Source organism: Nestor notabilis, unplaced genomic scaffold (genome assembly GCF_000696875.1).
Source record: "Nestor notabilis isolate BGI_N333 unplaced genomic scaffold, ASM69687v1 scaffold21324, whole genome shotgun sequence".
Taxonomy (NCBI): Eukaryota; Metazoa; Chordata; class Aves; order Psittaciformes; family Psittacidae; genus Nestor; species Nestor notabilis.
The window spans coordinates 1,886-14,137 of record NW_009926279.1 but is presented as its reverse complement, the minus strand read 5'-3'; the positions used below and the strand labels follow the sequence as shown (position 1 = coordinate 14,137).

Below are 12,252 nucleotides of genomic sequence, written 5' to 3'. Positions count from 1 at the left end.
GGGCCCTGCGGTTCGGACCCATCCCGCGCAGCCCCGGAGCTGAAGGAAACGTGCCTTTTCCTCCCGCAGCCCTTCGGAGCGCTGGAAGATGTCGGGGTTTCTGGAGAGCCTGAGGTGCTCGGAGTGCGTTGACTGGGGGGAGAAGCGGAACATGATCGCGTCGGTCGCTGCCGGAGTGCTGGTGCGTGCGGCTTCGCTCGGGTGCTCTCGGGCTCGGGCTGGGGGTGGGCTAGGAACTGTTATCCCTTTGGCGGTAGAAGGAGGAACAGGGATATGTTCTCCTCTGTAGCAGTAGTGACAAAACCTACGTGCTTGCATCTGTGTCTTAAGTTTCGCAGCTTCTACCCATTTAATCGCTCCTGGAATTAGGTAAATCCCTGGCTTTGCATTTAACCCTGTTCCCCAGTCGATGGCAAAACTAGTTGTGCTGTCGGCCGACTCAGGGTTGGGGACTGCAAGAATGAGTTTCTATAGTAATGTCACTTTTTCTAGAGCTCTGTTGTTAAAACGCTTTCTCCACATTTTAAGTCATTGTGCTCTTTCTTCTTTCCAAATAGTTTTTCACAGGTTGGTGGATAATCATAGATGCAGCTGTAAAGTACCCTGAAATGGAAGACTTCAACCATTCGTACCATGCTTGTGGGGTTATAGCCACTCTTGCATTCCTAATGTAAGTGCAATTTCTTGATCAGAGCTACACATTCCAACCTACTTTGTGCAGTTAATAAAGGAGCACGTAGTCGTTAAATGGAGAGGTAACTAGGAATAAGAGATCAAGTTACTATCTGTGTCTCTCATATCTGTCTTACATTTGTGGATAGTTAGAGTATGGAACCATTTAAAAAATTAAAAGTTGTACAGGTCCAAGTCTCATTAGTCTTTGGAGAAATGCTTTTTACTATTTCTAGCTAAATAAAACTATTATGTTTTAGCCTTATACCCTTAAAAACAAATACACAAGAAATACATGATTTTATCCTTTTTCTGTAGGTTTCTGAGAGGTTTCCTATTCCTCATATTGCTTTGTAAAGATACTTCTTGCTTTACCCATGTTTACCCAGTTTGATCCTGTTTTGTTCGTGCAGGATCAACGCGGTATCTAATGGCCAAGTGCGAGGTGACAGTTACAGTGAAGGCTGCCTGGGACAAACAGGTACGGAGCTGTAGGCTCTTGTGCAGTGACAGAGCTGGGAAGCCACCAAGTCTTGGAAGAGCCATGGTAGCTGTTCTCTGTGTAGCATTGCCTGGCTCTGGTGTGGCTCCCAAACAAAAGCACCCTGAAAGTCAGGAGTGTCTGGACTCGGGCACAGGCACAAAACATCCCTCTGTGGTTTTCAAGGTGCTCGGATCTGGCTGTTCATTGGTTTTATGATGGCTTTTGGATCTCTGATTGCTTCCATGTGGATCCTTTTTGGAGGCTACGTTGTTAAAGGTAAGATACAGTGTGGAATGTGACCTGATCTGGTTTTGAAAGTTTGAAGGTATTTTAAATGACTGTAGAAGTTTAGAACAGTGCATTGGCCTTTGTTTTTCAAAAGGAAGTTGGGTCACTTGAGTGCATGTAACAACCCTGTTTCTGCCTGAAGCTGAAGTGAATTCCAGACGTGTTGGTGCTTTTCTTTAACACACGCTCTTGTCAGCTTTGGCCTTACTCAATTCCTGGGGGATTTTCAAAGAAAGCCAAGTGCCTCAGCTGCACAGCAGTGCTAATGTGTGCTCCCCTTTCATATATGGTCACTATACGTGAATATATACCTGTACATACTGACACACATCTGCACTCCAAACAGGATAATTGCAGTATTCATCAGCACTGCATGAGAGGCACGTGTTTGGTTAGAGAACAAGAGAGATTTCTTCTCTTTGGAAAGCTAAATTACAGGGGGGGATGACACAAAAGCCATTGAATTAACTTTCCAGTGGGGTGAGGCTGGCTGATGCTTGTCTTCTGAGAACAGAGATTGCAGAGGATTTTCTGGAGACATTTATGGAGATTTCTTTCTTTTGATAGAAAAAGCAGTAGTGTACCCAGGAATAGCTGTGTTCTTCCAGAATGCATTCATCTTTTTTGGGTAAGACAATCTTCCTTTGTTTGTTTCATCTAATTTGTTTTTAATGATAAAAACTGAAACTTACTGTAATCTGGGGTTTTTTTCCTCAAGTCCTGTTTTGTAACTACACATGTGAATAAACTGCAGGTAGAGGCAGTAGATCTCTGGGATCTGTCTGCATAAGTTTCATTGCAGGACCAGGAACTTTGCTCTCTGAAATCTTATATTTAACATAATAGGTGTTTGATTTGCTCCATGATGTACTCGTGTCTCTTTATTCTGTTTTAAACAGAGGACTGGTCTTCAAATTTGGTCGCACGGAAGACTTGTGGCAATGAACATGCCTGTGGAAGTGCATTGGCCACGCTGGGTTTTTAACTGCACACTCCCAACATTTTGTAAAACCTTTTTGTAAAGGGTGACCTTCAGTTGTGTCTGAAGATAAACCAAGGAAAACTCGAATCATAGCACTCAAAATTCCAGTTCTGTGCTGTTTCATTTTTTACTCTTGTATGCTGATTGCAACGTGTAATGGTTTTAACACATGTAGGATTGCTGCACGTCACAATGGAAGTCACTTTTGTGATACCATGTTTGCTACAAGTAAATAGCGTAGTGGCAAATGGATGTATTTAACCAGCTGTTTCTACAACGTTAGTTACAATCCAAGACTTACTAAAAATGCTTTAAAACAACTTTTTAACATCTATTTATTAAATATTTCCTATATCTGGACAATATAACCATTTCTTCCATTTCAAAACTGGTGTGTGGCTTTTCTTGCATAATATAGAACTATGCTGCTTTGGAATTCCCCGCCACACACACAATTTAATTTGTCCTACAGCAGTAATGAGGAAGTGTCTGGTGAATAACAACTCACTGTTGCTGTGGATGACGCTGTAGAGGCACGAGTACAAGTTGTGTAGTGGCTCTAGGTGGAAGCAGCTCATCCACAGACCTTGCTCTCAGCTGTTTTGTAACCACTGTGAAAAAAGGAAGAGTTCTCTCTTTGTCAGAGAGTACTCCTCAGGACAGTCACTGCCAGAGGGAATGTTGATCCTGTGTCTGCCCCTTTCTATGCATTCACCTGGGTTGCTGCTCAAGAAATCAATGATAAAAGAGGTGTGGGGAGAAGAGGGCGAATAAAATACTATTCCTTAGCAGCGCCCCTGCTAGAAAACAGCTCTTGGTTTGGCTGCTGGAAAGTGAAGAACACTAGCTGAGCCTGGCACCCTATGGCACAGGTTGTAGCGTGTTAACTGTGACAAACCAACCATCACATTGTCATTTTCTTTTATTAGGTAAGCATTTTTGAGTAAGTTTTTTGGTGTCAGCTATTTTGAACCAAAGAAGAAACACTGAGGATCACAATTCATTTAAAAACAAGGGTTCACTTGCCCCATCAGGCTTGAGCTCAGCACTGGGTAAAACAGCCCAACATAGAACACCTCAGGATTGGTACCACCCAGGCCCAAGCACCGTCCCCATGGCCTCCCCTGCTGCCTGCACTCAGGGCAGCCAGAGCCCTTTGGGCACTGTCAGCGCACAGACAGGCTGCGCTGAGTTTTACTGCCAATTTGAGTAAATACCACTGCTGACAAGGGCACCAGCCAGAAGCAGAACAATTTCACCCCTTGTCATCTGAGCTTCCAAATAGATAGCTTGAGCCAAGTAATTATAGATTTTTCTTCAAGCTGTCAGATAACTCAAGAGTTCAGTCTACCAGGATGCAGAGTTCTGGCCCTGATCCAGCTCGCTCATCAAATCCCTGCTTAACAAGGCCTTCAACAGGATTAATTTAGCTTAAAAACAAGTACTTGAATGCTTCGCTAGAGAAGAATGAGTCTGTAGACTTTGAAAAATTGTACTTTAAAATACTTACTTTGGGAGCTAAAAATAGTTTAAGGTTTCCAAGCGTTTTGATTGATAAGCCATTACAGCAATGAACACAGCCACCTTTTCTGTACATATCCTACCAAAAAATACTTCAGTTCAACAAAGCAGAACAGTTAAATGCATCTGTAAATTTACACTCTGTATCTGTCAAGAATAACCAGTACAGTTTATTACTCATTTTTTGGGTGCCCACTGGGATGGCCTTTTTGAGCCTCGGTCAAATCGCTCATCTGGGTTCCTCCATTCAAAATCCAACAGCCAAATGGGGAAACTGTGAAAACAAACATTCTTGTATCAGAACATTCTATGCACCAAATCATCATACAAAACAGGCAGTGGAAAACCTTATTAGAAGGTTATTTTCATCCATGTCTTTTTCCTATAATTCAGATATGTCACCTTCAGCACCTGAAGGTGCCCATGGCCTGTGCTGGAGGATCAGGCTGAGCACCACCCTGCACCCAGGAAGGCCGAGGGGCTGGGTTTCATAAAAGCACCTTTTGTTCCATTTTCTGGCTTCTAGAAATCCCTCTCAGAGGCTGCTCAGGCCTCAGGGACTGTGTCTGCAGCACAGGGGCCAGGGCTGTCAGTCCCAGAGGATGCCTGAGCTCCGTGTTGCAACAGAAAGGCTCCGTCTTCCCCCCTTCCCAGCCCTGTCCCCGCCAGTGGCTCTGACAATCCCACCTCAAGACCAAGCTCTGAATCAGCTGTGGGAACAGTCCATCCATTTCAAACAGGCATCCAAAATGTACTGTGAAATGGAATTATCCTTTCTTCTTAATTTGAATTTCATTCAGATACTCAGAGCTCTTCACCAAGGTGCTCTATGTTCTCCCGCACAGTTCACGTGACATTGAAACTCACCTCCCAGTAAAACTGGTCGTCGAAGTACTTGGATACAGGGATGGTCTTAAACAGTCTGAGGTTTAAGATTAAACCTATTTGCAAAAAACACATGTATCCAATATAAATATATACATCATGGAAAGGGGACGACTGTGTGTAACTTCTTAGTAACCCACATGCAAATGTAACGTAGATCAAATACGAACAACTAAACGCTTCAGCAGAGCCCCTTGACTCAAGCTGACCTTAAATACAAAGAAGCTTGCCAGGATCAAGGCTTGTGTTATTAAAAATTAATTACTTGAGGTAAAACCCCATTAAAGAGCTTGCCAGACCCTGAAAATACATCCAGGATTATTCTTGCACGAAAAATGCCTGTGTATTTAAAGCAGCAGGCTCACAGCACTGCTAGCTTGGGATTTCAGATGGAAACATCAGGACTTCTAAACTGTTGGTCAAACACTGTATTTTAAATTATTTTAGCTGAATGTTTCTTAAAAATCTGCTTGCTGAACTCGACATCTTCATTACATTTATGGTCCCACAAAGGTTTGAGATGGATTAAAACACACAAAAAATCATTGTGGAGTGCGTTTTGCAGCAGTTTTCATCTGCCATTTCTCTTTTATTCAAGATAGAATCAACAGCTTCAGGAAAACCACAGCTGCCAGGATGTCACAGGGAACACATGAGCCCTGGTGAGCCCAAACCACTCGTGACCACAGCCCAGTGTTTGGCTGGTACCCTCCAGCTACGGCCACTGGTGAACCTGGCAGATTTCTACCAACTGGCCTAAAATGTGGCAAGCTCTATTCTGTGTCACAGATACCCACACGCAGAAATAGTTCCATCCTCACGCATCTCCTGGCTGAAATTTGAAGGCAACTGTTAAGCATCTGTTAAAATAAGCTTTGCCAATGAAGGAATAGTGCTAGTAGGTTATTTGTGCTGAATACATCTCATATACAGGGCTTTGAAGAGCCCCTGGCTCTTCTCCAAATGATTTACACACAGAAACACACTTCAGAGCCCCAGTTCAACCTCTCTCTGCAGAGTGTTGCACTGACATGACAGCAGGTACCATAAGCTGACATACCCCTCACCCCAAGGACATGAGGAAGGTACCAAAACACCTTTTTCAGTACTGACCTGCAATAAAACCTGTTACCAAAGCGATGCTGATGGTCAGGCAGAAGGCACCAACTTGAAACATGACCAAATAACCCACACTGAAAAGCAAAACAAGTGCTTCACCTTTTGAAGTTGCTGCATTTAGCATTAAGACAGTGAATTAATCTGTATCTCCACAGCATTTTACATCAAAACCTCCCATAAAAATCCTGTTATTCCAGAATCTCCCTGCAGCTGCAGTTAGGTGTTTTAAGAAACCTAACGGATTTCAGGGGACTTATTTTGCCCTTAGAAACCACTGTCGTGGTAGTAAAATGTCATAAGATTTGTTTTTTCAAGAACATGTAAGGCCTTTATGCTGCACTGTGGTTCCTTTCTGCATAAACTGAGAAAATCAGGGAACTTCTTGTAGGACACAACATGGGGCTGATTTGCACAAATGAAATGCCAGTGCCAGGTCAAAAGAGCCTACAGAGCATATTGTGAACTGAGCCTTCAGCTTTTGCAGTGCATCTCCCCGGGTGTATTCTCCAGCTCAGTGTCCAGACTGGCTTTAGTCCAAACTGGTATTCTTGCCCCTGACTCAGAGTTCAAGCCTTATCCAAAGAGAAGTGCTGATTTCTGCCCCCCATGTTAGCATACAAAGCTCCCCAAAACACGTTGCAAAAGCCAAATTGACTCTTGGAAGGACACACATCCCCAGCCTTCACCTCCTGTGTCCGCTGTATTGAACATGAAATAAAAAGGGAGACAGAAAACAGGACCAAAAGCTAATATGAAAGTTTTGATCCAAAGTCTGCTCAACACTCACAGTCTTTTTCACTGACTTTTTTGGACTTCAGAGATTATCTTAAGTTATCTGATATAAAACAATTTATCTGTGATGACTTCCTGTATGTATGAGAACTCTTCTCAGTGCACACTACAATAATGATCAGCTACATTTATTACTTAATAGCAAGAATTTATGTACCTTGATAAATCAGTCCAGTTTTTTATTATTAAGAGAACAACCTGAGCAAGAGCTCCAAGCACAGCAGGCATGCCAAAAGTGAAATGAACTCCAGAGGTATCATGAAGCTTGAGAGGAGGATTCAAGCATCTCTGGGAAGAAGAAAAGGTTTAACTGATACACAGAAACACAAATTGATAATAGTGTATTTGTCTATTGCAGACCTAGAAAATGAACTTTGGTCTTGCAAGGTGCAGTCCTGCACTAAGCTCAAAGGACTTCAGGTCTCCTAGCTTTGATCTTTTTGAAAAAGAGGTTTCCCTTGAGGTATCCTACATTGGAAAAGAAGTTCATACAGCTTATACAAAAAACAGTTTCAGGGTTTGAGTACTACCTGTGAACAGTAAGATCCTAAGATGGCTATCACGCTGGCAAGCAGACCCAAAATCATTGCAATCCAAGGGTACTCGATGCTGTGTGCTGCATAACCAACAGCCACTCCACCAGCTAGAACTGCACTGTGGATATAAGCCTGTAAAAGCAAAGAACAAGAACACAGAGTGAGAGTTCAGTCATCACGTACAGCAGCCTCTAGATAGTGTGAATTACGATCTGAGGACATCATTTCTAAGTTGCAACTTCAGTCTTCTGCTTGGGAGGCAAATGATGACTGTCAGGCTGAAAGCCTGGGCTTGTTTTTACCTAATAGCTCTTATACTTTCGGTGTATTACTGAGTCACAGAAAAATCCCTTTTCCATGCGGCGATTTTCTCTCATGTCTTACCATTCTGAATTTCCCATCCTTTGTGGTCAGAACAGACAAGGCGAAGGCAGTGACAGCGCTCACTGCGAGGCCGAAGTAGGTGTTGCAGATGGCTCTCCATCTGTCGCGCTCGAATAGCACAGAATTGAAGCTTGGCCAGAACACCCAGAGAAAGACAGTGCCTTGGAGACAAAGACAAGTGACTATCATTACCTGCTCTAAAACACAGGGAATCCAGCACTGGCTGTCTCTGGAGGGCTCCAGCCCACATTCTGCCTTCTCTGTAACTCCCACAATTTAAACTAAGGATAACACCTTATGACGCAGAAAGCCCTAAGAGCTACCTGCTGTAGCAGGACCTTCCCAGAAACACACCACTGTAATGTCAAACACCCAGGCCAAAGCACAGCTCTGCTGGCATCTGGCTGGTCCTTCACTGGCCTGAAGGTAGGACGCTCTTTTCAAGAACCCCTTTAACATCAGCTTTGCCCTTTCTATCATCCCCTTATTTGCAGGTTCAGATAAAAGCAGGAACAATTCCACTGTTGATTTCCAAATGATCAACATCCTCCCTGTTCTGCACAGGCACCAGGGACTTACTCCTTCAAAGTTTCTGCCTCTTTTCATGGAACTGCGGGATAACTGTTCAAAACCAGCTGCAACAGAGAATGAAAGCCACGAAGGAAAACGGCTCCCATGGTATGAATCACTATAAAGAAACCCAAAGTGTACTTTGGAATGTCTTTTACCTTGGCTGCCAGTACAACTGGCAGGCTTCAAAGAGAAAGAGAGGATGAATTGGATTGTAAGAACAGAATCCTCTCTACCTCTACCAGCAGGGCTAGAGACCAATAGCTTGATCTGAGGTGATCACGCTCCACCAACCCCGCCATACACAGCTTCACTTTCTTGTTCTCTATGGAAGGGTTATAGCTACTACCTGGTTTGTGGGTCCAAAAGAACAGTTCACTTTCCTCCCCTAAGATCACTGCACGGTGTCACACTTTCATGACCACATAGGCTTCGCTAACAACAGGAATGAAACCAGGTTCTTCTGCTTCTCTGACTTGGGCCCTAACTGTCAGCATTTGGGAATCTGGGCCTCTATAGAACAAGTCCATTGCTTGGCAGGATACATCTTTTCGTATGTGCAGACACACACCCGTAGATCACATTCCAGCCAGCAGAGGGAAGTAGGTGGCCTCACACCGTGTCAAGTTAGACCACAAAGGGCAACCTGAGCCTCTGGTCCCTGAGCTGCAAATAGCTCAATCTGCTCAGCTATGGAAATAAAATAGTCACAGTGTGAGTCCAAATATGGGTGAAGACCTCAGCAACCTTCGCCTTCAACCTCAGAAACAGGATGCAAAAAGGAACTATGAGGAATTTGCCTGCTCTATTGCTCCTGTCTGCCCATGTTACCTCAGGAATTATTCAAGACATGGCAATGTAATTACTCCAAAGCAACCACTTGATTGTAAAAGCTGCACTGAAATTATCACAAAGGTTTACCAGTGTCTTGATAAGTTATATTAAACTACTGATCTCCTCAAATTCTCCAGCAAAACAAGAACTCCAGGGACTCAAACCAGCAGCATTTGAATTTATCTTTCCCTTAACTGGGCAAAGACTAACAGAATTAGACTCTGTGGGCCTTCGCAGAAAGCTCTTCAACTGGTGGCAGTTACCAAATTGCTTCTTTAAGAAAAGGAATAGAACATTCATCCTGTCATCACCCAGATCCTTCCTCATGTGCCTGTCTGTATCGTATTCCCCACCCTTCATCAGGCTTTTATCTTTTCATTTACATTACTAGGCAGGGACTGCTTTTTTATATCTCTGTACAGCACCTTGCAAAAGAAAACTGAGCCTTGGCCCCAGCTGGCAACATAAGCACTACTGAAACACAAGTAATGATCTCAATTTTGGTGCACAGGTCCCTTACCAATATGCCTAAACAAGCCCAAAGGGGCAATCATAGCTGGGAGAGGGAACGGATAACCTGGCATAGCCTATATGCTGAGCCTGACAAAAGCACATGAAGCCACAGCCCTTGCAGGAGTGCTTGCATGCCTGGTAGGAAACATGGTGGGACTCACCAAGACACTGTCAGAAACCACAAGCCACAGCAGCAGCAGCAGTTTTCTATGCTTGACTGCATTCAGCTGTGCATTTTGGACACAAAAGCCTCAGTGTGCTGTGGCCAGCCCCCAAAACCTTCCTTGTGTTCCCACTGCAATCTTTTTCCAAGTGAGACATTAAAGCAAATGCCTTACCCAACATTGACAATAAATCTGATTTCGGGGTACTTGCATTCTTCTCAGACCTTGGTGATGGCTCAGAGAAACGTGAGGAGATGGCCAGGCCAAAGTAGGCTCCAAACAGGTGAACGTGCATCATGCTGATATTGTCTGCAACCTGTACCAAGAAAATAATCCTAAAATGATTTGGGTTGGAAAGGCCCTTAAGATCATGTAGTTCCAAACCCCAGCCATGGGCAGGGATGCCTCACCCCAGACCATGAATTTGTAGTTTATTTCAGGCCACAGGAAGACTTTGATGCAATTCCTGGTACAGTTGCTCATGTAACCTCCCTATAAGCAATTGATTTTCCCAGTGCCTCAGTTTATGCACAAGCTGCCCATGCAAGATTAACCTACCTGAATTCAGTGCAGCTCATAAACACACAATTCCACTAACAAACCACCAAAAGGCAACATGCTAAAGTCCCAGTGAATTTTTCCCTCATGTGCCTGAAATCCTATTACAGTACCTGCAGGAATGTGTTGTTGATCCATCTGCTCATACGGAAAACTATTAGCTCCAGAACTGTCATCAGAATTAACTGCACTGGGTTAGTCTTCCCAAGAACAGCTCCAGTGGAGATGACCACAGCAGTCATGCTCATAGTAGCCTTTATTAGTCTGCAATAAGAATAAAAGATTCTGTATCAGGACCACACCAGGGCCTATACAGAAAGAATGATTCCAATTCTAACACAAACTAATTACCTTTCCAGATTATGTTCATTTTGCCTTTGAAGAAGTAAAATCAACAAATCTATCAGCACGGAGCACTGGACACCAAGTACAATGATCAGGAGGTTGATTCCAGTGCTGCTAAACCCGTATCTTTTCAGAAACATCAGGAAAAAGCCAAATCCAAAAATCACCATGTGGCTGACATCTTGAAAAGCTGCATGACAGAAAAGATCAAGCCAGGAGTGAAGTTATTAATTCAGACTGGATTAAAAAAAAATAATAATCACAATTAACTAAAAAGCCTTCAGATAAAAAGTTTGGTGCCATTATTATTCAATAAAGAATTCCAGAACTTTCCTCCCAATCCATAAGTAATGAGAAAAACAATCCTCTTGACCCCAAGTTTATTTTTCACCAGGTGATCAGAATGGATGATAGGGAGGGGGCTGAGGGGTCCAAAAGCACAACAGAAATGAAGTACATTTACCAATGAAATTTGGGCTTTCATTTTTCCTGAGGCAAATTCAAAGAGTTGGACTTTTCAGGGACAGTTACTGGGAATTAGTGCTGATTCGTTTCTTGAGGGCACGAGGGAAGAAATGAGTTACAAAGAGAAACCCATATGATGTTCTCATCTGGGTAGAGGAACAGAAATAGCTGTAGAAAGTTTAATATGGAAACCAGCACCACTGCATAGAAGGCAGAGGCTGTCCAAGAGACAAGCCCTTGGATCAGTAGGTCTGAAAGCGTCCCCCAGGACATGCAAACAGTCATATTCTCATATCCTTGTACTGGGCTGTCCCTTCTGCAAAATATCAAGCTGCTAGGAAGTAGATCTGTACTTTTTTAGCTATAAAACAGGGATGGTAACATAAGAATGTCACGAGGATTAATCAGCTCTTATTTGCACAACACTGTAAACAGACTGCACACTATGGCCATAGCATAACCTGCTAATACATTCCTTTGATCAATGCACAAAATACACCTCCAGAATACACTTAAATCCTTAATTCCACTGTATTAGCTTCATTTATTTCCATCAAGCACTCAAATGGAGACCAGTGCCATCCTGATCTCTTACTGTGTAGCCCAACGACGCTTTCAAAGGCCAAGACCACTTAACACAGAGCAGTGCCTGCCCTGAGGACTTGGCTGCATTCATAGGGGTCAAGATCACCACAAACAGGCAGCAGAAAACAGACCAACTATGCCATTTAGTATCATTTAGGTCTTTGATCAGTGTCATTGCTTATAATAAATACACAGCATACACGGCAAGGTGGAGCACTCAAAGGGCAGCAAACCATTCTACTTCTAACAAATACACAAACCCACTGGATCCCATCTCTATAGCTCCGCAGAAGAAAAGCAGGCATTAACCCTTCCTGTCACAACAAGGCTGCTCATCTTACCTGGGTAGGAGTTAATGAATACATGATCATGTGAGAACAAAAAGTAAAAGAGGATGATGAAAACAGCTTCCAGAAGAAGGATTAGCCACGGCACGCTGTTTCGGAAGTTGCGGTAAGTGGAAGACATTGTGCACCAGACTACAAGAAGCACAAACACAGCAATGATGTTGTCTATAAAAATGTTCCAGTAACCTCAAACCAACAGTAATGGAAC

At 43.4% G+C, this 12,252-nt stretch overlaps 2 protein-coding genes across 2 annotated transcripts; one reads left to right on the top strand and one right to left on the bottom strand.

The window, feature by feature from the left end:
- Positions 1 to 71: 71 nt before the first annotated feature.
- On the top strand, positions 72 to 2,555 carry TMEM50A (transmembrane protein 50A). The gene is made up of 6 exons (XM_010013457.1): positions 72 to 181; positions 558 to 670; positions 1,086 to 1,153; positions 1,340 to 1,432; positions 2,012 to 2,072; positions 2,344 to 2,555. Exons 1-6 carry the CDS (start codon positions 89 to 91, stop codon positions 2,387 to 2,389), a joined length of 474 nt encoding a protein of 157 aa, XP_010011759.1. The 5' UTR covers positions 72 to 88; the 3' UTR covers positions 2,390 to 2,555.
- A 1,639-nt stretch (positions 2,556 to 4,194) lies between these two features.
- LOC104404915 (RH-like protein) lies at positions 4,195 to 12,165 on the bottom strand. Its single transcript, XM_010013456.1, has 10 exons — positions 12,039 to 12,165; positions 10,654 to 10,837; positions 10,416 to 10,566; positions 9,919 to 10,060; positions 7,664 to 7,824; positions 7,274 to 7,411; positions 6,901 to 7,031; positions 5,946 to 6,025; positions 4,815 to 4,888; positions 4,195 to 4,221 (listed from the first exon to the last, which is right to left on the bottom strand). Exons 1-10 carry the CDS (start codon positions 12,163 to 12,165, stop codon positions 4,195 to 4,197), a joined length of 1,215 nt encoding a protein of 404 aa, XP_010011758.1.
- Positions 12,166 to 12,252: the final 87 nt, after the last annotated feature.